The 25,310-nt window shown below is 37.8% G+C and overlaps 1 protein-coding gene across 3 annotated transcripts in view; it reads left to right on the forward strand.

Annotated features, from left to right (window-relative positions):
• The first annotated feature begins 5,196 nt into the window (after positions 1-5,196).
• SDCBP (syndecan binding protein) overlaps positions 5,197-25,310 on the forward strand; it is a 36,451-nt gene continuing 16,337 nt past the window's right edge. Inside the window, exons 1-2 of one of the 3 annotated variants that reach the window (XM_006739523.3) lie at positions 5,197-5,344; positions 23,105-23,170. In XM_006739523.3, coding sequence (XP_006739586.1) covers positions 23,120-23,170 — 51 coding nt within the window. In that variant the 5' untranslated portion in view covers positions 5,197-5,344; positions 23,105-23,119. Of the gene's footprint in view, positions 5,345-23,104; positions 23,171-25,310 lie in introns of those variants that run through there. The other 2 variants (XM_081816026.1, XM_031034745.2) reach the window with 2 other exon arrangements.

Below are 25,310 nucleotides of genomic sequence, written 5' to 3' on the forward strand. Positions count from 1 at the left end.
TTGTTTCACTAAGCATTATACTTTAGCTCTATCCATGTCATTGCAAGTGGCAAGATTTCATTCTTTTTTATGGCTGAATAATATTCCATTGTATGTATATACCACATCTTCTTTACCCATTCCTCAGTTGATGGACACTTGGGCTGCTTCCACATCTTAGCTATTGTGTATAATGCTGCTATAAACATAGGGGTGCATGTATCCCTTTGAATTGGTGTTCCTGTATTCTTTTACAAAGCTATTTTTAAAGTTCCTTGATCATACATTATTTTGCCATAGTGAAGTGGTCATCAGTACTAAACATTCTATCATAGTCATGAGCCACACCTTTCACAGGTAATAAAAATATGGTTGGATATTCTGGAAAATAATACTAGCATCTATAACTAACCTGTGATCATGTTTTGGGTCTAAACTAATAAATGTTGATCTTACTATGTCTACATAGATATTATTCAAAGATGAGTCATGTAAAGTGATATGATTACATTTCTTTTCTTGGTCAATTTGCCTCATTTTTCCCCCCCACTGCTTTGTACTCTAATTTCTTTTTTTTTTTTTTTAAAGATTTTATTTATTTATTTGAGACAGAGAGAATGAGAGAGAGAGAGCACATGAGAGGGGGGAGGGTCAGAGGGAGAAGCAGGCACCCTGCCGAGCAGGGAGCCCGATGCGGCACTCGATCCAGGGACTCCAGGATCATGACCTGAGCCGAAGGCAGTCGCTTAACCAACTGAGCCACCCAGGCGCCCTGTACTCTAATTTCTTATTAATTCATCTCCCCTCTCCGAGAAACAGGAATCTCTTGTTCTGTTCAAATACGTTACTTTTCTTGGAGACATTACCCCTAGAGCCCTCTATCATCCAGTTTCAAATGGGATTGCTCCCTTCTGGGCCTCTTGTATAGCTGTCATTCGAGGATCTCCCTTCATGTTCTTCAACAATGTTCACCTGAGGCTGAAGCCTCTGTGTTGAGAGAACCTCCTCACCCCCTTTTCTTTTTCCTTGTTGTATTCTTATTTTTGTGCACCAAATGCACATTTAGGTTGTCATTTACTTTCTGACAAAGAGAGCATGAGAGATAAACTTTATGATTCTTTGTATTGTTTATAAAAATGTCTTCACGTATCACACTTGAATGATCTCATCTGCCTCAGTGTAGACCTCTAGGTTAGAAATCACTTTCCTTTATAATTTTGAAGGCATTCGTCCATTGTCTAATGGCTTCAGGCATTTCTATCGAGAAGTCCAATCCATTCTGATTCTCAGTCATGAGCATAGAACCTGTTTCTTCTACCTGGGAACCTGTGCATGAACTCAGTCTCCAGTGCCCTCTCCTCCTTAAAGGTGGGGAACCGAGGCTGAAAGTACCAACAATCTGATAAAAAAATTTTTTTTAAGACTTTAATTTATTTGACAGAGAGAGAGAGAGCACAAGCAGGGGGAGTGGCAGGCAGAGGGGGAAGCAGGCTCTCCACTGATCAGGAAGCCCAATGCGGGACTCAATTCCAGGACCCTGGCATCATGACCACAGCTGAACCCAGACACTTAACAGACTGAGCCACCCAGGGGCCCTGTCTCTAATCAAACGCTTGGTCTTCCTGACAACCAGCCTCCAGCATGAAGCTATCCAGGGCTCCTACACCCTCCAGCCATTAGCCACCTCATTAACATAATAAGGACACACCTCTCACTCTTGAAACTCAAAGGGTTTCTAAAGTTCTGATCCAGGAATTGGAGACAAAGACTAAGTATATATATGCACACCACATATGGTCCTATGGCTTTTGACAAAAGCTAATGTCATTGTCTACCATTATAATATCATACAAAATAGATTCACCACCCTGTGTTTCACCTACTTATCCTTCTCTTTATTTCCCACACTTGTGGTAACTATTTTTTACTGCCTCTATAATTTGACTTTTTCCATAATGTCATATAGTTAGAATCATATAGCATGTAGCCTTTTTAGACTGCTTTCACATAGAAATATGCATTAAAGTTTCCTCCGTGTTCTTGCTTGACTTGACAGCTCATTTCTTTTTATTGCTGAATAATATTCCATAGTATGGATGTACCACAGTTTATCTATTCACCTATTGAATGATATCATGTTTGATTCCAGTTTGGGGCAATTACGAATAAAGCAGCTATAAATATTCACATGCAGAGTTTTTTTTGTTTGTTTGTTTTTAAAGAGTTATCTATTTACTTGAGAGGGAGAGAGCACAGGCAGGAGAGGCAGAGGGAGAGGCAGAAAGAATCCCAAGCAGACTCCACACAGAGTGTGGAGCCTGCCGTGGGACTTGATATCAGGACCCCAAGATCATGACCTGAGCCGAAACCAAGAGTCAGAAGCTGAACCAACTGTGCCACCCAGGCACCCCCACGTGCAAAGTTTTGTGTGAACATAAGTTTTCTACTCATGTGAGCAAATATTCATGAGCATGGTAACTGGTTCATAGGGCAAGAGTATGTTGATCTGTGTTAAGAACTTCCAAATTACCATCCAAAGTGGCTGTACCATTTACATTCCTACCAGCAATGAACAAGCATTCTGGTTGCTCCATACCCTCACTGGCATTTGGTGTTGTCAGTATTTTGGATGTTAGCCTTGCTCATAGGCATGCCGTAGCATCTCATTGTTGTTTTAATTTGCATTTCTCTAATGTCATATGCTGTTGAGTCTCCTTTCATACACTCACTTTTCATTTGTATATCTTATTTGGTGAGGTGTTTGTTCAGATCTTTTGCCCAGTTTTAAACTGGGTTGTTTTCCTGTTGTTGAGGTTTCGGTGTTTTTTGCGTATTTTGAATACAAGTCCTTTATCAGATATGTATTTTGCAAATATTTTCTCCTAGTTTGTGGCTTTTCTTTTCCTTCTCTGAACAGTGCCTTTCACAGAGCAGAAGTTTTAAATTTTAGTGAAGTTTAACTTGTAAATTTTTTCTTTCATGGATTGTGTTTTTGTTGTTTCTAAAAACTTATCACCAAACCCAAGGTCACCTAGATTTTCTCCAATGTTATCTTTCAGAAGTTTAGTTTTGCATTTTAAATTTAAGTCAATGATCCATTTCATTTTATTTTTTTAAGATTGTATTGATTTATTTCAGAAAGAGAGAGAGAACACAAGCAGGGAGAAGGGGCAGAGAATGAGAGAGAAGCAGGCTTCCTGCAGAGCAGGGAGCCCAATGTGGGGCTCTATCCCAGGACCCCGGGATCAAGACCTGAGCTGAAGGCAGATGCTTAACTGACTGAGCCACCCAGGTGCCCCAATGATCCATTTCAAATTAAGTTTTGCAAAAGGTGTAAAGTCTATGTTTACACATTTTTTTTTTTTGCATGTGGATGTTCAGTTGTTCCAGAATCATTTTTTGAAAAAACTATTCAATTGACACATTTGTCAAAGACCCATTGAATGTATTTGTGTGCGTCTATTTCTGGGCTCTGTATTCTTTCCACTGATCTATTTTTCTAGTCTTTTGCCAATACCACACTGTTTTGAATACTGTAGCTTTATAGCAAATTTTAATATTGGGCACTGTCAGGCCTGTGACTTTGCTCCTCTTCTTCAGTATTGGTTGGCTCTCCTGGGACTTTTGTCTTTCCATAAAGACTTTAGGATTAGCTTGTTGACGTCCAAAAAATAATTTGCTGAGATTTTAATTGAGATTGTGTCAAATCTATCAAGGTGGGAAGAAGTGACATCTTTTTTCTTTTAAGATTGTATTTATTTGAGAGAGAGAGAGAATGAGAGAGAGAGAGAGCATGAGAAGGAGGCAGGGTCAGAGGGAGAAGCAGACTCCCTGCTGAGCAGGGAGCCCGATGAGGGACTCGATCCCAGGACTCCAGGATCATGACTTGAGCTGAAGGCAGTTACTTAACCGACTGAGTCACCCAGGCACCCAGAACTGACATCTTGACAATATTCAATCTTCCCACTCATAAACATGGAATATCTTTCCATTTATTTGGATCTTCTTTGATTTCTTTCATCCAAATTTTATAGTTCTCCTCATATAGATTTTGTACACATTGTGTTAGATTTATACCTAAGTATTTCATTTTTTTTTTGTGCTAATGTAAGTGGTATTGTGTCTTTAATTTCAAATTCCAGTTGTGCATTCCTGGAAAATATAAACAAGTAGCTTTTGTATATGTTAACCTGTGTCTTACAACTTTGCTATAATTGCTTATTTAGGGGGGTTTTTTTTGGTTAATTTTTTGGGATTTTGTCATGATCATGTCACATGTTTATGATTAAAAAACAGGTATATTTCTTCCTTACCAACCTATTGTCTAATTATTTTTAAATGTCTATTTTATCAGCTAGACCATAAACTCTGAGGGTGAGTTTTCATCTTGTTTACTTGTCATCTCTTTTATGCTCAGATTTTTATTAATTTGACCACATTAAGTTGTTGTGGCACTAAATAACTTAGCTAGAAATTAAATGCTTCTAAGTTAATGCTATTTTGTCAAGTACTCTATGTTACTCTATGGTAACTATGATAAACTTGGCTAATTTAGTGCCTCAGTTTCTCTGTGTGCTAACAGGGATGTTGTATCTATGTTATAGATTGGCGTAAGGACTAAAGTCCATCTACATCAAGTTCTTAGGACAGTACCTGGAACATAGTCAGCCCTCAAGAAATACAGATTTTTAGTGTTTGCATTAGGAAATGGGCTATTGCTTGTGCGCAGTACTACGCATAACCTTGAACAGCCAATGAACTTTTCGCTCAGATGGACAAAGAGTAATAAAAGCCAAAGAAAAGTTGTAACAAAGAGGGCAGGAGTTGAGAAGGGTTAGTGGAAGCAATGTTTCTGTGAGTGTAAAATGAGAGGGTCAAGATGAGTAGGAGTAAAGGGGTGGAAGTCCAAGGCTGGCAAGGAAATCTCCAAAGGATAGGTTCTCAAGACTCTCTTTGTATTGGAGGTGATGGGAACCAAATGACCTTGAGGACAGATGAACACAGCACAGGACAGGTAGCACCGACCCTCCCGCACTACCCCTGGGGCGGGTGGAGAAGGTGGGGAGCATAAGCCCGGGCAGCGGGTGGGCGGCTTTACCTTCCCCAACCCTAGCACGAGCAGGAACGGCCCACGCCCCGCCCCAGTCATCCCGCCCCCGCTCCCCGCTGCCCTGTTACCATAGGGACTGGGTCACCTGACCAGGAGGCGCGCGCGTGCGCGGGCGGAAGGCGGGGGCGGCACCGTGACGCGCCTCGCGGGCGGTCCTCGGGCTCGAGCGGCTCTTCTGTCTTCGGGTCTCGCAAGTTCGTGCCAGTTACCAGAGGCGGCAGCGGCAACGGCGGTGAGCGGGTCCTTGTGGCCTAGGTGAGCAGCGGTGTGGGGAGAGAGGGGCGCTCAGGCCGCGTCCTGGGTGCGGGGACTAGGGGCGGAGGCGATGGAGCCACGGGTCACCTAGCGGAGAGCGTCTGGGTCTCAGAGGTTTTCGGGAAGCGGCGGCGACGCCCTCTCCTCAGTGGTCTCCGCGCCCCTCCTTGCGCCCTGCGGGGCTCGGGGCGAAAGTTTGCACGAGCGGCACGCTCTGCCTGCGACCCTGTGGGTTTCGTGGTCTCGCCCGGGACTGGGGCGAGGGGGCGGTGGGGGGACGCCGGGGGTCGGCGGGGTTAGGGACAGCCCTGAGGCCCGGCCCGCGGCGACGCCGTCAGCTGCCGCCTCAGCTTGGACTCCTCGTTCTGGTCCGTCTCGACCGTTTTTTGTTCCTCTTGGCTGAGATCCCCGGGGACCGGTGGAAGGAAGAGCGGCTGGCTGTGGCTCGTCACGGTGCTCTGCGTTCCTTGGACTGTACCCAGTCACCTTCCTGGGTGGCTTGATCGGACCGCCCTGGATTTGGAAGGAGGAAGGAGGTGTCTGTTGAGTGGGCCAAGCCTTGACTTTCTGGAAGGGGGTGGGGAGGGGTTGTTCGCTGCGCGCCTATTCCTGGAGAAGTTGGAGGAAAGGGAGAAACGTTCCAGCGGGGTGTGTGCAGAAGGAAATATCCCTTGAGCTTTAATGACTCACAGTTTTCATTTCACGATTTCCTTGTAGTAATGGGAAAGTGAAGGCATATGGATGTGGAAAGTTTACCTTTTCACCAGAGTGGAATTATTTAATCATGGAGTCTTCCAATGTGCCAGTTTTTGAAAGGAATTTCTAGGTTATCTAGTCTTTATATATTATCTGCATATGCATTTACTGTGATTTCTTTTTTCCTTTATGTAAGTACATTACTTCATAAGTACATTTGGTTTACCAAACTCTTAACATCTACGTGTTTGAAAGAAAAAAACAAAAAGGAAAATTACATTGAAAACAGCTGCAGGCTGTTAGCTTTATCTTCAATGTATGTAAGTGATTAAAATTCACATTTTCCAATCTTTACCTTTTCTATTTGAGGTTGAGGGCAAACGGTTAAAAAAAATTCTTTTTTTCATGTTTTCTGTTACCAATTTAGCTCTATAAATTTTTGTCCTTTAAATGGTACGGAAATATTATAGATCAAGTGGTTTGTGCCACAGAATGAAAATAAGGAAGTGGAATGTCTTTTAAAATGTTCAGGAAATAGTCCATTATAATCCAGATTTAACTTCGACAGCGTTAACTTTTAGTTATTTTGAGTATTATAAGCATATGAAAATCTTTACCAGAAGAGGATGAATTTACAAATAGTTGACAGTTGAATGTACTCTTCAGTAAAACCATTTCTTAAACATAACTATTTTTTTTCCTGTTTTTGCCAGATATAGTTACCTTTTTTAGGTAGTAAATGCCAAGATTTTCTAAAAGAAAAAAAATTCCTCTGAACAACTTCAAAAAAATCTAGTAGTAGTTATATTAGCATTTATTAATTTCTTTCCAAGTGCTGCCAGCATTATTTGTACATTTATTTAATTTTTGAGGTGATGAACAGTAACATGGCTCGAAATGTAAGCAATAAAATAGGTTCTCAGTGTAGTCTCCTTCCTTCTAAAGGCCCCCCCAGCCAACCACATTTCCTTCCTATAGGAGCCAACTGTTTTATGTTTCTTAGGTATCCATCCAGGGATATTTAATACCTATACAAACAAACATATATTCTCCCTCTTCCTCTTTTCTTTTTTATTGTGGTAAAATACACACAACAAAATTTACCATCTCAACCATTTTTAAGTGTGCAGTTCACAGGTTTTTAAATACACTGACAATGTTGTACAGCCATTACCACCATCCATCCTTAAAAAACTCTTCATCTTGTAAAATGGAAACTCTATACCCATTAAACAATAATTCCCCAATTTTTCCTTCCCCCCAGACCTTAGTAACCATCACTATACCTTTATGATTTTGTACCTCATATAAGTGGGATCATATGGTATTTGTCTTTTTGTGATTGGTGTATTTCACTTAATGTAACGTCTTCAAGATTCATCCAGCATGTCACAGAAATTCTTTCCATTTTAAAGCTGAATAATGTTTCATTGTACGTGTATACCACATTTTGCTTGTCCATTCATTTATAGGTGGACACTTGCATTACTTCCATGTTTGAGCTTTTGTGGATATTGCTGCTGTGAACTTGGGTGTACAAATATCTCTTTAGACATAGATTTTAATTCTTTTGGATGTATACCCAGAAGTGGAATGATGGATCATATGGTAATTTTTTTTTTTTTTTTTTTTTTTTTTGTGGAACAACCATACTGTTTTCTAGTGGCTCTACCATTTTATATTCCCATCAGCAGTGCACAAGGGTTCCAGTTTTTCCACATCCCCTCTAATTGATCCTTTTTAAAAAATTTCAATATAGTCAACATACAGTGTTATATTAGTTCCAGGTGTACAATATAGTGATTCAACAATACTATATATCACCCAGTGCTCATTAGGACAAATACATTCCTTAATCCCCCGTCACCAGTTTCACTGATCCCCCCAGCCATTTCCCTTCTGGTAACCATCAGTTCGTTCTCTATAGTTAAGAGTCTTTTTTTGGTTTGCCTCTTTTTCTCCCCTTTGCTCATTTGTTTCTTAAATTCCACATTCCACATATGAGTGAAATCATATGGTATTTGTCTTTTTCTGTCTTATTTTGCTTAGCATACTCCCTAGCTTATTCATTTCCAAATGGCAAGATGTCATTCTTTTTTATGGCTGAATAATATTCTGTGTGTGTGTGTACATCCCACATCATCTTCATTCATCTGTTGATGGACACTTGGGCTGCTTCCATAGTTTGGCTATTGTAAATAATGCTGCAATAAACACAGGGGTGCATGTATCCCTTTGAATTTGTGTTTTGAATTTTTTGGGTAAATACCCAGTAGTGCAATTACTGGATTGTAGGGTAGTTCTATTTTTAATTTTTTGAGGAACTTCCATACTATTTTCCAGAGTGGCTGCACCAGTTTGCATTCCCACCAACAGTGCAAGAGGGTTCCTTTTTCTCACATCGAGGCCAACACTTGTTTTTTCTTGTGTTTTTGATTTTAGCCATTCTGATAGGTGTGAAGTGATATCTCATTGTGGTTTTGATTTGCATTTCCCTGATGATGAGTGATGTTGAACATCTTTTCATGTGTCTGTTGGCCATCTGGATGTGTTTTTTTTTTTTTTCTAAAGATTGTATTTATTTATTTGACAGAGAGAGACACAGTGAGAGAGGGAACACAAGCAGGGGGAGTGGGAGAGGGAGAAGCGGGATTCCCGCGGAGCAGTGAGCCCGATGTGGGGCTCGATCCCAGGACCCTGGGATCATGACCTGAGCCGAAGGCAGACGCCTAACGACTGAGCCACCCAGGCGCCCCATCTGGATGTGTTTTTTAGAGAAATGTCTGTTCATGTCTTCTGTCCATTTTTAAATTGGATTATTCTTTGGGCTTTGAGTTGTATAAGTTCTTTATATATTTTGGATACTAACTCATTATCAGGTATGTCATTTGCAAATATCTTCTTCCATTCAGTAGGTTGCCTTTTAGTTTTGTTGATTGTTTCTTTTGCTGTGCAGGAACCTTTTATTTTGAGGTAGTCCCAATAGTTTACTTTTGCTTTTGGTTTTCTTGCCTCAGGAGACTTAACCTAGAAAAATGTTGCTATAGCCCATGTTAGAGCCGTTACTGCCTGTGCTCTATCCCAGGATTTTTATGGTTTCAGGTTTCACATTTAGGTCTTTAATCCATTTTGATTTTATTTTTTGTGTATGGTGTGAGAAAGTGGTCCAGTTTCATTCTTTTGCATGTATCTGACCAGTTTTCCTTCAATACTTGTCTTTTTGTTTTGTTTTTTTTTATAGTAGCCATCCTAATGGGTGTGAAGGTGGTATCTCTTAGTTTTGATTTGCGTTTTTGTAATGATTAATCATGTTGAGCATCTTTTCATGTGTTTATGGCCATTTTTGTATCTTTTTTTGACAAATGTCTATACAAGTCCTTTGCCAGTTTTTTTTTCTTGTTGAGTTTTAGTAGTCCTCTAAATATTCTAGGTATTAATCCCTTATTGGATATATGATTTGCAAATATTTTCTCCCATTCTGTGGGTTGCTTTTTTTTTGGTCTGTTGATGCTGTCTTTTCATGTACAAAAATTTAAAATTTTCATGAAGTCCAGTGTGTAGATTTTCTTTTGTTACCTGTATCTTTGGTATCATGTCCAAATAAATCACTGGTAAATCCAAAGTCATGAATCTTTTGTCCTATGTTTTCTTCTAAAAGAGTTTTTATTGTTTTAGGTCTTAAGTTTAGCTCCTTTACCCATTTTGAGTTAATTTTTGTAAGCAATGTTAGATAAGGGTCCACCTTCATGCTTTTGCACATGGATGTCCAATTTTCTGTGCCATTTGTTGAAAAGACTTTTACTCATTGGATGGTCTTGGCACTCTTCTCAAAAATCATTTAACATATATGTGAGGCTTTATTTCTAGGCCTTCTGTTCTTTTCCATTGATCTATATGCCATTATGCTAATACCTTACTGTTTTGATTAGTGTAGCTTTATAGTACATTTTGAAATGAGGAAGTATGAGTCTTCCACTTTTGTTCCTTTTCAAGATTGTTTTGTATATTTGAATCCTTTGAGATTTTATATGGATTTTAGGATGAGTTTTCTATTCCTGAAAAAAAGTCATTGTGATTCTGATAAGGATTGCATTGAATCTTGAGATCACTTTGGATGATATCGACATTTTAACAGTATTAAATCTACCAATCCATGAACGTGGGATGTGCTTCATTTTATTTATATTCTCTTTCATTTCTTTCAGCAGTGTTTTGTAGTTTTTCCTCTTTTTTTAATTAAATTTATTTATTTTAGAGAGCACGAGCAGGGGGAGGGGTAGAGGGAGAGGGGAGGGAGCGGGAGAGAGAATATCTCAAGCCAGACTCTGCGCTGAGCACAGAACCTGATGTGGGGCTCGATATCATGACCCCGAGGTCATGAACTGAGCCGAAATCAAGAGTTGGATGTTTAACACACTGAGCTACCCCGGTGTGCCAAGAAACCAATGTTTTTATTCTAAATTTTCCTGGATTTGAAAGTATATATAGATGAAATGGGCAGCATCTTTTTGAGTACAAGTAATTGCTCATCAGTTGTCATGTATGAAATTAGCACATGTCCATCTTATATTGTTCCCAGGTTTCAAATATGTCTCTGTTATAGCTTATCATTACTTATGGTTCTTCTTCATGAACTTGATTGTCAAAATACAATACTGATTCTAGATCTCAAATATATTTCTAATTCTATTGTTACCATCTGGTAATTTTTGTACTTGCATTGTCAAAATGCAGTACTTTTGCAAATGCCTCATGATTTTTTTTTTTAAAGATTTTATTTATTTATTTGACAGAGAGATAGAGAGCACAAGTAGGCAGAGTGACAGGCAGAGGGAGAGGGAGAAGCAGGCTCTCCACTGAGCAGGGAGCCTGACATGGGGCTTGATCCCAGGACCCTGGGATCATGACCTGAGCCAAAGGCAGCCCCTTAACAGACTGAGCCACCCAGGCGCCCCCTAATGGCTCATGATTTTATTGAGAGGATGACCATCTTTTTTGTATTTGCAGAGGATTTTCATTTATGCTTTATATTATAAACACCAATTAGAATAATCAATGTGATGAGTTTTAGAAAATTTCACTATATTACTGTTCCTTTCCAGTCATATTTGTTTAAAGGCCAACCTTCATTTGGCCACTTAAAAGCCATACATATCAAGTAAATTTTGGTCTACAAATATAAAAGAATAAAAGATGGTAATATATTAGTAAAGCAGGATCAAGGGACTTGTTTCAAAATATTGCATGAGAAAGTTCTTCCTTTTGAATGACTGAAAAGTTTCATTTCTTTTATTAATTACAAGTATATTGTTTACTTATTCATTCTTAAATTTGAAAAATTTCAATTAGGATATCATGATGGTCTGAAAATTCATGGTCTGTGATTTACTTAATAATGAATTTCCTCATTATCATAAGAGTCTAGGGTACAGCTACATGTCTTCTGATTTCTCTAATAAACGTTTTCCTCCACTTTCCTTTTCTCTGCTATCATGGGTGAAAAATGAAAAATTCCAAGTGTTCAAGGAACACTTTTTTTTAGTGTCTTCAGAGTTTATATGTTCTTGAAGAGAGGATGTAGTACTTTGGGCAATACAAACTGAAGGATGAAAGAAATGCGATTATTTCAGTACTCCATCAATCTAGGTGATCTTATTTTTCGTTATTTTTAGTTTTTTAGCCTAGTTGCCAGCAGCTGATGAATTCTGATGTAATAATTTCTGGATTGATGAAATAGAAAGGTGTTTCAAGATAGAGGAAAACAAGTTCACTAAAATCCCATAATAGACCTTAGATTTATAAAAAGGTTCAGTTGAACCCTTATGATGTTTAAAAGATAGATTTTACTACATTTAAAGATTTTTCTTTCTCTTTTTTCTTTGAAAGATCTCAAAGAATAAAATTCACTAAATAGAACTGCTGAGAAAAGGAACTCAAAAATTAAGATTGAGTCCATTGGATCCTGATGGAATAGAAAGGGTTGAGGGCAGATTTCTGAACCCTAGTCTAGACTTAACTGTTTCAGTTTCTGGGCTAGGACTCTAGAATCTTTATTAACATTTTTGGTTTATCTTTATGGACTTTAAATTTGAAGAAATGCTGTTTTAGGACCTTAAGATGGTTTTTAATTTGCTATCATATGGTAGTCTAGTAGTCCCTCCTTATCTGCATAGTCATCTGTGGTCTGGAAGCAGATGATTCTCCTTCTGATGTATCATCAGAAGGTCAGTAGTAGCCTAACACTAGGTCACAATGCCTATGTCATTTGCCTCACTTCATCTCATCATTTTATCATCTAACATCACAAGAAGGGCAGTTACAGTACAATAAGATCTTTAGAGAGAGAGAGCACATTCATATAACTTACAGTATGTTGTTGTTACTAATTTCTTATTGTGCCTAGTTGTAACTTAAACTTTATCATAGTTGTATATGTATAGGAAAAAGCATAGTATATATAGGTTCAGTACTATCCCTAATTCAGATATCCACTAAGGGTCTTGGAATGTGTCTGTTTTGGATTAAGGGGGTACTTTAGGTTACTTTCCTGATATGCATTTGTTGTTTCTTGTGCTAATTAAAGTTTTGCACTGTATTATTGAAGCTAATTAGGCTACTTATATGTTTAAATAAGGGAATAGTTTGATATGCTGCCTTCCTATGAAAATAATTTATGGGACTAGAATGTTCAAGCCCTTTGCTATTGAACAGTTCCAGGAACATAGCATGTAGTGGCAGATACTTAAAGAAAAATGTGTTCTAAATTTTTTGCCTTAGCAGAAAAGATACTTTGTTGATTTACTGTATCATACATTGAGACCCTGGATAGAAACTTAAGTTGCCAGAGCTGGGATTAAGACTTGGCTTTTCTTTTTCCCCACTATATTTTTAAATTTTTTTAATTTTTAAAAATTCAGGTGTAATACAGCTATAACATTATATTAGTTTTAGGTGTACAACATAATGATTCTATATTTGTGTATAATACGAAATGATCACAGTAAGTCTAGTTAAGACCTGTCACCACACATAGTTTTTTTTCTTGTGGTGAGAACTTTTAAGATTTACTCTCAGCAACTTTCAGATATACAGGACAGCATTATTAACTCTAGTTATCATCCTGTAAATTTATATCTTCAGGACTTACTTATTTTATAAGTGGAAGTTTGTGCCTTTTGACCCCCTTCACCCATTTTGCCCATTCCTTTCCTTTCCCACCTCCCTCCCATCTCTGGGAACCACCAGTCTTTTCTCCATATCAATGAGTTTTTTTTGTTGTTGTTTAGATTCCACATATAAATGAGGTCATTTGGTTATTGTCTTTGACTTATTTCACATAGCATGATGTCCTTAAGGTCTGTCCATGTTGTCACAAATAGCAAGATATCCTATTTTTTTTATGGCTTAAAACTCCATTGTGTGTTTGTGTAGTCTCATCCATAGATGAATGGCAAGATTTCCTCTTCTGTTAAGGCTGAAAAAATCCCATTGTGTATATATACCACTTTTTTTTTTAACCTATTCATCCATTTGTGGACACAGCTTGCTTCCATTGTCTTGGTTATTTTAAATGGTGCTGCCTGGAACATGGAGATGCAGATATCTTTAAGTTAGTGTTTTTTTCCTTCATATAAATACCTGAAGGTGGAATTACTGGATCATATGGTGGTTCTATTTTTAATTTTTGGAGGAACCTCTATGCTGTTTTCCACAGTGGTTGCACCAATTTACATTCCCACCAGTGGTGTACAAGGGTTCCTTTTTCTCCGTATCTTCACCAACACTTATTTCTTATCATTTTGATAATAGCCATTCTAACAGGTGGAGGTGCTATCTCATTCTTGTTTTGATTTGCATTTCCCTGATGACTAATGATGTTGAATTGAGCACCTTTTCATATACTTGTTTAGCATCTGTATGTCATTGGGAAAATGTCTATTTGGATCCTCTGTCCAATTTTGAATCAGATTTATTTTTTTATGTTTGCTCTTGAGTTGTAGGAGTTCTTTATTTTGGATATTAATTCCTTATCAGATATATGACTTGGAAATATTTTCTCCTGTTTTGTAGGTTGCCCTTTCATTTATTGATTGTTACCTTTGCGCTGCAGAGGTTTTTTAGTTTGACATAGTCTCCACTTGTTTAGTTTTCTTTTGTTGCATTTGCTTTTGGTCTTAATCCAAAAAAAAAAAAAAAATCATCACCAAGATGATTTATCATCTTGGTCAAGGTGCTTATCATCTGTATCTTTTTTCTAGAGGTTTTTAGGCCTTAAGTTCAAGTCCTTAAAACATTTTGAGTTGATTTTTGTGTATGGTATAAGATATTGGTCCAGTTTCATTGTTTTGCATGTGTCTGTCCAGTTTTCCTAGCACCATTCATTAAAGAGACTGTCTTTTTTTCATTGTATATTCCTGGCTTCTTTGTCATAAGTTAATTGACCACACATGTGTGGGTTTATTTCTGGGCTCTCTGTTCTGTTCTGTTGATCTGTGTGTGTGTTTTTATGTCAATAGCATACCCTTTTGATTACTATAGCTTTATAAGGTAATTTGAAATCTGGAAGCGTGCCTTTAGCCTGTTCTTCTTTCAAGATTGCTTTGGCTGTTTGGAGTCTTTCGTGGTTCCATACAAATTTTAGGAATTTTTATTCTAGTCCTTTGAAAATGCTATTAGAATTTTTATAGAGATTGTATTAAATCTGTAGATTGCTTTGGGAAATATGTATATTTTAACAATATTAATTTCTCCATTCCATGAGCACAGAATATCTTTTCATTTATTTGCATTGTCTTCAGTTTTTTTACATCCTTGTCTTATGGTTTCAGTTTACAGGTCTTTAGTCTCTTTGATTAAATTTATTTCTAAATACCTTATTTTTTTATGCATTTGTAAATGGAATTGTTTTCTTAATTTCTCTTTTAGCTTATTAGTGTATAGAAGCAGGTGATTTTTGTATATTGATTTTTTTATCTTACAACTCTACTGAACTTGTTTATTAGTTCAGTTTGTGGTGGAGTCTTTAGGCTTTCTATACATAATATATCACCCACACATAGAGACAGTTTCAATTTTTTCCTTTCCAGTTTTGATGCCTTTTTTTCTTACCTAATTGCTCTGGCTAGGACTTCTAATATTGAGTAAAATTGGCAAGAGTGAGCATCCTCATCTCTACATTTCTCCCCCTTTTATGTTTTTGATGTCATAATTTACTTGTTTTTTTCTTGTAACTGCCTTTGCAAATTATTGTACTTATTTTTTACTTTTGTTTTTTAGCATTCATACTAGCTTTGCAAGTGATTGCATCTTTATGGCACTAGATTATTCTGAATTTTACAATATATTTATTTTTATCAGTGAGATTCATACTTTCTTATATTTTCCTGTAATTAGCTCCCTTTGGTTTCTTGTAAGACACATCTAGTGGTGATGAATTCCATTAGCTTTTGCTTGTCTGTAAAACTTGTTATTTTTCCTTTAATTCTGAAGGACAGTTTTACTGAGTAGAGTATGCTTGGTAGTAGTTTTTTTCTTTATATTATGGCACCTCCTCTGGCCTGCAAAGTTTCTGCTGAAAAGTATGCTTAGTGTCTTATGGAGGCTCCCTTGTACATAACCTGTTGTTTTTCTACACTGCTTTTAAGATTCTCTCTTTTTAAACATTTTTGATATTTAATTATAATGTGTTTTGATGTGGGTCTCTTTGGGTTCATGTTATTTGGAACTTTTTGGACTCCCTGGATCTGTATATCTGTTTCCTTTCCCAGGTTAGGGAAGTTTTTAGCCATTATTTTTTTCAAATAAGTTTTTTTCTGCCCCTGTTGTCTTCTGGGACCCTTATAATGGGAATGCTGATTTGCTTGATGTCCTGTTAGTCTCTTAAGCTATCTTTACTCCCCACAGTCACCCTTTTTGTTGTTGTTGTTGCTTTGATTGGATTAGGTCTATTACTCAGTTTTTGAGTTCACTGATTCTATGTTCTACTTCATTTAACCTGTTGTTGAACCCCTCTGTTGTATTTTCAGTTACATTATTGTATTTTTCAGCTTTTGTGACTTCCACTTGGTACTTTTATATATATTCTTTTGAAATTTTCACTTTTTTCACCCATTGTTCTCCTGAGCTAGGTGAGCATATATGACTGTTATTTTGAATTCTGTTAGGTGAATCGTTTATCTCCATTTCATTAGGGTCTTTTACTGAGGTTTTATCTTGTTCTCTTATTTGTAATATTCTTTTGTTTCTCTCTTTTCCTTGACTTTTTGTTGCAATGATTAGATTAAAAAATCATCTCTTTTAGTCTTGAGTGACACACCTTATTTAAGAGATGGACCTCATCATTTAACTCAGTTCTCAGTTGTCTCTCATAACTTTTTAATTGTCCAAGCAGCCTGCTTTATTCTTAGCTGCTCCCAGTAGTTGAGGGTGTGCCAAGATCTGTCAGCGTTCCAAAAGGGAGGATCTCAGTCAGCACCTAGATTCAGGCTGGTTGGAAGCTAGACTTTCAGGCAGCAGCTTTTAAAGTATGCAAAATACCTCTTTCAGGGGAAGTTTTATGTCTCCTCATTCTGTGTTGTGCCCTACGGTGATAGCCAGTTCACTTTTTTGTTGTTGTTGTTGTTATAATCCTGTTGAATCTGTGAATACAGGCTTTCTGGCTATGGAAGCCTGTTTATCCGGGGGTGTGCCCTATGGGCAGCAGCCTGTGTGCCAGTCCTGTACACTAGCTTCTTTTTTGGAGACACCAGAGACCTGGTATGGGGCAGAGGGAGAGTGCAAAGATGTCACCTACTGGCTTCCCCAGTCTCTGGAGAGAATTGTAGTCAGCTCTTAGATGTGTGTTTAATTAGAAGCCTGTTCCTCAGGCCACAGCTACGAAGATAAGCTAATTGACTTCTTTCATAGAAAGACTGGGGATGGGGGTGGTTATTTCAGTCGGCTGACTCTGCCTTGTGCCCCGGGGAAGATAGCCTGTTAACAACTGATTCTGTTTGTTACAGTCTTATGGGATTGATGAATTTAAGCCTTGCTGGCCACCAGAGCCAGGCAATCAAGGAGTATCTTCTGGGTAGCAGCTACAAAAGCTGGAGTACCAGACGTGTTGTAACTGCAGTTTAAGATCACTGATTCTACAGTCCAGAATTTTCATCATCCTATGATTTGTTTTTTAACAGCTGGGATTAAATAAACAAATACCATTTTAACTTAATCACTCATCATTTTTAAAAATGCAGATCAGTTGTAGCAGTTGGTTTGATTGAGGGAGTGAGGTCAACAACTCAGAAAATGATATGTGTTGCCATTCCAGATGGTATTATCTGGAACACTTTACTAGTGTGTTTCCTACCTCATGAACCAGAGTATTGCATCTAGAAAGCAAATTAACTAGATGTTACAAAATATTACATATGGTATTTGAGTTACGGAGACCTTTAGTCTGTGTATACATAAAGACTCTGAGAAAGCTAGCCTGACATTACCTTGAGGAGATGGAGAGTCAAATGGGAAAGTTGATACTGAGGCAGAATAGTCAGGTATTTTTTATTTTTAGATGTTCTAAAAGAAATCCTGTAACTATTCCAAGCTCTGAGAAACCTCTTTGTAGAACTGACTTGGGGGTTATTTTCTAAGGCCTAGGGATGCACTGGGTGCAGAGGATTTCATTATGCATGGAGAGAGTTGAGAGTCTTTGAGGTTGCAAAGAGTTTAGAGTGGGCCAAACCTGGTCTAGGGGTAAGTGGAGAGACCAGTTCTTTCCAGGAATTAGACCAGTGAAACAAAGCTGTTAGGAATGTTGTTCTCAAACTCTGGTAGAGTAGATGGCAAGATGCTTTGCCTACTAATCTCAGGGTCACTGGGATCTATACCTTGTGATTGATTCTCAGTCAGCTGAAGGAGAGGCCTAGAAACAAAATTCTGTAGTCAGTACAATAGCATGTGAGAGGAGTTTTAAGTGAAAGTAAAATGAGAATTCACATACTGACGTAATAGAATTATATTCACAATCCTCTTAAATCTCATTATTGGTCATTCTGAAATTCCAACCATACTTGAAAGGATTTTTCAAAGGTAGTTTGGTAGGTCTTCAAAAAGGGCTAATTATTTTTGACATTAGATCAAAGAGTAATGCATACAAGTTAAGGGAGCCCTTCAGAAAAATAATACAAGAATTTATTATTCTCCCTGAAAGCTTTGAACAGTTTGTGTTCAAAGATGTAGACTTGAAAGATAAGAAAATTTGAACTTTTCAGTGAATGTTTGAAAATATCTTGTTTACTCCTATTTTGACAATATTGGTCAAAATTGAATAAACATGTGACTTCCTTTTTTAGGATAAGGAATCATGCTAGATAAATAAGAAATTAAAGGTCTTGACCTTAAGAGCAGAGAGAAACATTAACTATATAACATAAGGCAGAGTGAAACTTCTGAAGTGAGAGAAACAGTGTTACACTGAGGTCATCAAAGGTATTCTCATAGCAGTGGCTCTTGACTGGGATTTTGATAGAGGAGTCCTGGAAGGACATTCCTGGAAGAGAAAGCAGCTTTTGCAAAGATACGGGGCACAGAATAACTCAACCACGGTGGGAAATATCAAGTAGTTTGCGGCTAGAATGTTGTAATGCTTAGAAAGAAATTATGTGAAATGAAACTACGAAAATAGTTTGTGAAGTAAAATCATTGAGGAATCCTTTATATTTTAGAAGAATGATGAGTTGGTTAAGGTCACATAGTTAGAGCAAACCTGAAACTAAATTTTTAAAAAACCATAAGGTGGAGTGATATTTGTTATTTAAAGAGTGTTTGAAAAGCCCATTTCTTTTCTGGGATTGCGTTTGAGTGTTTGTGAGTATGAAGTAACTTCTGGGGAATGAGTGACCTAAGAGTTCATACAACTTAGGTTAATATTTGTTTAAGGAAAAGCTTCTATGAGGAAAATGTTTGAGAACACTGCTCACTGATTTTTGAAATTTACCACTCATCCAGTTCATTTTTCATGAGAAAAAGGGGATCTTGTAGGTGGCCAGTGGCAGAACTAGAAGTAGAAACCAAATCTAGTAATAGTACTAGATTAAAAGTCAACATTTGTTCCAGTGAATTTAAAATGATTTTATGATGTTGGTAAAATGGTTGGAAATGTAAATAAAATGTTTAAGAGGGAAGCTTAATGATTTTAAAAGCTTAATGCTTTTAAAAAGCTTAATGATGACACAGAAAAGGTACTCTATTTTATTTCCCTGGATTAATAGAATTAAACCATTTCTTATTGTGCTTTCTCATGAATTTGCATTTTATTTACAGATACAAGCTCTATTTTCCCCTTAAAAACTGTATCAGGCCTTTTTTTTTTTTTTTTTTTGAAGATTTTATTTATTTGAGAGAGGGGGAAGAGCATGAATGGGGAGGGGAGGGAGAGAGGGAGAAGCAGACTCAGGCCTGTTGTGGGGCCAGTCCCAGGACCCTGAGATCATGACCTAAGTGGAAGGCAGATGATTAATCGACTGAGCCACCCAGGCACCCCTGTATCGGGCCATTTTTATTTGGCATTTTATTGGCATTTCTAGCCCAGGAAAATTAGGTCAAAAAAGAAAAAGAAAAGAATGTAGTAACTCAGATAGTGGATTTGGATTGACATTTTTCTAAAGATCTACAAATGGCCAATAAGCAGATGAAAAGATGCTGAACATCATTGGTTATTAGAGAAATACAAAACTACAGTGGGATGCTACTGCACATCTACTAGGATGGCTGTAATAAAAAAGACAGTAGCAAGAATTGGCAAAGATACGGAGAAATTGGAACTCTCCCTTACATGTTGCCGGTGGGAATGTAAAATGGTACAGTTACTTTGGAAACCAGTTTGGCCGTTCCTCAAAAAGTGAAACAGAGTTAACCATGAGACCCAGCAATTCTACTCTTAGCTGTATACCAAGAGAATTAAACATATATATATGTTTACATAAACACTTGGATGTAAATGTTCATTAGCATCATTAATAGCATTGTTCTTAATAGTCAAAAAGTGTAAAAACCCAAAATGTTACTGACTGATGAATGGATACCCAAAATGTAGCATGTCCGTAGTGTGGAATGTTTTTGAGTCATTAAAAGGAATGAAGTACTGGTACATGCTATATAGCATGGATGAATTTTGAAGGCATTATACTAAGTGAAAGAGAAAAGACATAAAAGTCCACATATTCTGTGATTCTTGATTAAATGTCCAGAATAGGCAAATCAGGAAGCAGAAAGTAGATTTTTAGTTGCCTGGAGCTGGAGGGAGGGGAGAATGGATAGGCATGGAGTTTTTTTGGGGGGTGATGGAAATGTTCTAATATAAATGGTAGGGATGGCTGCACAACTGTAGGTATATTAAAACTGTAGAATTGTATACTTTAAAAATGAATTTTATGGTGTGCAAAGTATGTAAGTTTTTTCAGATTTTTATTTATTTATTTACTTATTTAAGATTTTATTTATTTGACAGAGAGAGACAGCGAGAGAGAGAGAAGCAGGCTTCCCGCCGAGCAGGGAGCCCGATGCGGGGCTCGATCCCCGGACCCTGGGACCATGACCCGAGCCAAAGGCAGACACTTAATGACTGAACCACCCAGGCGTCCCTCTAAATTTTTTCTTGAAGATTTATTTATTTTAGAGAGAGGGAGCACATGGGTCGGAGGTGCAGAGGGAGTGGGAGAGAGAATTTCAAGCAGACTGCACTGAGCAGGGAGCCTGATGCGCGGGGCTCCATCTCAGGACCCTGAGATCATGACCCTAGCCAAAACCAAGAGTTGGACACTTAACTGACTGTGCCACTCAGGTGCCCCAAAGTACATACATTTTTTTAAAAGTACAGTTATTTGGCATCCAGCCCAGAAACAGAAACCATATAGTAATTTGAACAGTGAAAATTTAATGTACAGAATTATTAATTATAACATGATTAAAGGAACAAGAATTGTAAAAAGTAAAGTAGTAAAGAGTAAAGAGAACTTTAATGAATACAGGAAGAGCAGATTTCATAAGTACCTACCATCCCCAGGGCTGAGTTAGAGTGCCCCAAGAAGACGCTGTCCTCTTCCTGTGCCTGACAGCCCAGGCCTTGTTGGAGAGTGCAGTTGTTGCTCAGTGGATAATGAAGTTGGTTTCTCAAAACCAAACTTGCTGGAAATTCTCCCTGTGGAGTGCTGGTGGGGGCCAGCTACAGGAAGGTGCTGCACCTTGGAATTTGCTGCACCTGAGGGGAGTGTTAGGGAAAGCTACTCATGGGGAGATGCCTTTCAGGTGGCACCATCCTGGGAAGCTGCTCAACAGAGTGCTGGGGTGGGTGTTGGTTTTGTGCACTGGAGGAGTTGGGTGCTTAAGCTGCTCCCTGCCAGGAGCAAGATGCTAGAGAAGCAAGTACTGCAGGAGCCTGGCTGGAGTGTATACTGGAACCTGGAATGAAAAACCTTTTCTCCTCCAATGTATCTCCAGCTCCCTGCACTGACAAAGCTCAACCTCATGCTAGGTGGCCACAGACCAGTATTTAAAGGGCCCAGCTCCATTTGCAGAGCCCCCTAATGCGTAGATTTGGAGATGGGAGGTAATAAATTGATAGCTAGCTCAAGAACCTCTGACATACCCACCCTATGCCAATTTGGGATATATTCTGTTTTGTTGGGTTTAAAGAGAGTACCAGATACTCACCTCAGAAATAAAATTTTCAAGTACATATCCTTGTGATAGTTTTAGAGAACTTGTTTTAAATTATTACATTATTACAAAAAGCAATGGTCATTCATGTATTATATGATCTCACTGATATGAGGAATTCTTAATCTCAGGAAACAAACTGAGGGTTGCTGGAGTGGTGGGGCATGGGAGGGATGGGTTGGCTGGGTGATGGACATTGGGGAGGGTATGTGCTATGGTGAGCACTGTGAATTGTGTAAGACTGATGAATCACAGACCTGTACCTCTGAAACAAATAATACATTATATGTTTTTTTAAAAAAAGTAGGAAGGGAAAAATGAAGGGGGGGGAATCAGAGGGGGAGATGAACCATGAGAGATAAAGGACTCAGAAACAGGATTCTGGAGGGGAGGAGTTGGGGGGATGGGTTAGCCTGGTGATGGGTATTAAAGAGGGCACGTATTGAATGGAGCACTGTGTGTTACATGCAAAAAATGAATCATGGAACACTACATCAAAAACTAATGATGTAATATATGGTGATTAACATAACGTAATAAAGTAAAAAAAAGCAATGGTCATTAAAAAACATTGAATAGTATAGAAATGTTTAAAATGTAATAATTTCCATCTTATTCCTCAGTCCTTTAATATCTGTATCATTTATGTCTCCTAAAGAAAAGATTATCATTAACAATTGGTGTATATATTTTTTCTTAAATACAAATATAAGAATATATGTGGGTGGCATATATATACATATGTATATTTTTTTCTTAGTGATAGAGATTTCATACATATTGTATAGGAGCTCTTTTAGGTTTTTGTTTAGATATAATCCTTACTTATGTGCCAAGCACTTGTGTAAGCTAGGTAAGTCACATAACCATTCTATTTGAGATTTTAAACTTTTGAAATGAAGGGACTTTTCCTTGAAGGGAAATTTAAGATCTGCAATGGATATGGTTTGATAGTAGTAGTAAGGGAGGGAGAAGCAGTTTGGTAACCAGTAATCAGTTTTTAGTATAGGCTAGATGTTCATATTTTTCCATGTGTTTTGCAATTTAAAGGTTTCTTATTGTGTTAAAAATTTATAGATGTTTATATGTATTGCTGGTTTATACATACTATTTAAATTTCAGGGATGCCTGGGTGGCTCAGTTGGTTAAGCATCTGCCTTTAGCTCAAGTCATGATCCCAGGGTTCTGGGATCGAGTCCTGCATCCGGCTCTTTGCTCAGCAGGGAGCCTGCTTCTCCCCCTGCCTGCAGCTCTCCCTGCTTGTGTGCGCGCTCTCTCTCTCTCTCTCTGACAGATAAATAAAATCTTTAAAAAAAAATAAATTTCAATGAAATTTGAATTATAGAATTTTTTTTGTTTTTTCTTTAGAAAAATCCTGCAAAAATGTCTCTGTACCCATCTCTTGAAGACCTGAAGGTAGACAAAGTTATTCAGGTATGTTCAAGTTGTTTATGTACTTTTCTTTAATATAAACGGTGTCATACATTCTACTTGTAGGTGAAGTGAAGCAGAGAACTTAAATAGCAGATGTATTCATTTTTACACTTACACATTTTTCAGTTTATTGATTGCAGACTAAAAAGTTACAGAAAAGCTACCAATTCTTTTTCATTTCACTGTGAGATAATGGACATAGGATATTATTTCTTTAAAACTGTACTTAAACTCTTTCAAGATAGCTGGATTTTTAAGACTAAAATTTAAATTAAATACCATATACTTAAGTTGGTAAGATGCACTTCGACTCTTTTGATGGTGATAGTTTTGTTTAAAATCAGTACGTTCTTTGGATCTTCAGATAGGACCGATATTTAAAAATAATTTTTTGCCTTTACTTTGAAGTTAAAAAATTACAGAAATGGGGCGCCTGGGTGTCTCAGTTGGTTAAGCGACTGCCTTCGGCTCAGGTCATGATCCCAGGGTCCTGGGATCGATGTTCGCATTGGGCTCCCGGCTCAGCGGGGAGCCTGCTTCTCCCTCTGACCCTATCCCCTCTCATGCTGTTTCTCTCTCTCTCTCTCTCAAATAAATAAATAAAAAATTAAAAAAAAAAAAAGGATTACGTTTAAAAAAAAAAATTACAGAAATGGTGAATGCTATTTGAAGTAGTGTAAGAGCACAATGAAAGCGAAGTCATTTGTTTCCTTTTAGATATAAGTGGCAGACATTTCATGTACTGATCCTCTAAATGTCTAAATGTTAGATATTATAGTATTTCTAATTTCATGAAGTCAAAAACTTTTTGTAGTCTTTCAAGTAAGTATTAGCTTTGAAGATAGATGCTTCTGCTTAAGAAAGTTTGGGAATAGGGGTCAAGTCTTGCTGTTTTGTAAGTTTTTATTCTGTTTAGCTGGGGATAATTTGTAGTACTTCAAAGCTTCTTTACCCTGAGAATTCTTTTACTTGGGGCCTTGGCCCCAGTTTACTCTAAGTAAGATTTACTTCTTAATAATTATTTAATGGGCAGAAAAATTTATTACAAACTTGTGATAAGTCTTAAGCAACATCTGTATAAAAGTGTCTTTTAGGCAAAATGTTGGCCTTTCTAGGATGAAAACCCCCAACAGTAATAGTGGCATTTTTATGGCTGGAATTGTTACCTGTAGCAGTGATTGGGTTAATATGGTGGGAGATCATGAACACATATTTTCCAACATAAATCCACTGAGGATATTAAAATGTGGTTTGTAAAATCTCTGAAATCTGTTCAGCTGCTAAATAAAGGCTTTGATGCTTCAATGTTAAGAGGTTTGTTTAGTTACCTTAAATGCTCTATTTCTTTCTTCAGTATTTTGTCAGTATTTTTCTAATGGGGTTTTTATTTCTGCAAAGTTCATCTGACCAAGCATACTTTGTTTTTAAAAAGCGTTTATCTGGGGGTGCTTGGGTGGCTCAGCCGTTAAGCGTCTGCCTTCGGCTCAGGTCATGATCCCAGGGTCCTGGGATCGAGCCCCACATCGGGCTCCCTGCTCCATGGGAAGCCTGCTTTTCCCTCTCCCACTCCCCCTGCTTGTGTTCCCTCTCTCGCTGTGTCTCTTTCTGTCAAATAAATAAATAAAAAATCTTTAAAAAAAAAAAGCGTTTATCTGAAATCCGTAGCCTTCAAGAATAACAGGCCATTAATATGACATTAGAGCAGTAAATGATAAGGATTTGCAGACGGATGTGAAAGAATGACTAATCTCTTTTCATTTTTTTTTGTTAGTTTTCATAGAATTGGACTGTTAAGCATCTGCTTTCAGCTCAGGTCATGATCTCAGGGTCCTGGGATCGAGCCCCACATCAGGCTCCCTGTTGTGCAGGGAGTCTGCTTTTCGCTCTCCCTCTGCCCCTCCCCCCACTCATGCTCTCTCTCTCTCTCTCTCTCAAGTAAATAAAATCTTTAAAAAAAAAGCATTGAACTCTAACCATGGTTGACTTTGAGCAGAGGTTTTTGGTTTTGAAACAGAAAAAGGAAAGTTGATATTGACAGATGTTTGATTGGAAAATAGGTCTACAAACACATCACATTGACCTCTTTAAGGAGAAGCAAATTATATGGGTATTTCCATTAGAAGACCTTTTATGTTCTGAG

The sequence above is a fragment of the Leptonychotes weddellii genome, chromosome 4, assembly GCF_054177405.1.
Source record: "Leptonychotes weddellii isolate Sample4059 chromosome 4, ASM5417740v2, whole genome shotgun sequence".
Lineage (NCBI taxonomy): Eukaryota > Metazoa > Chordata > Mammalia > Carnivora > Phocidae > Leptonychotes > Leptonychotes weddellii.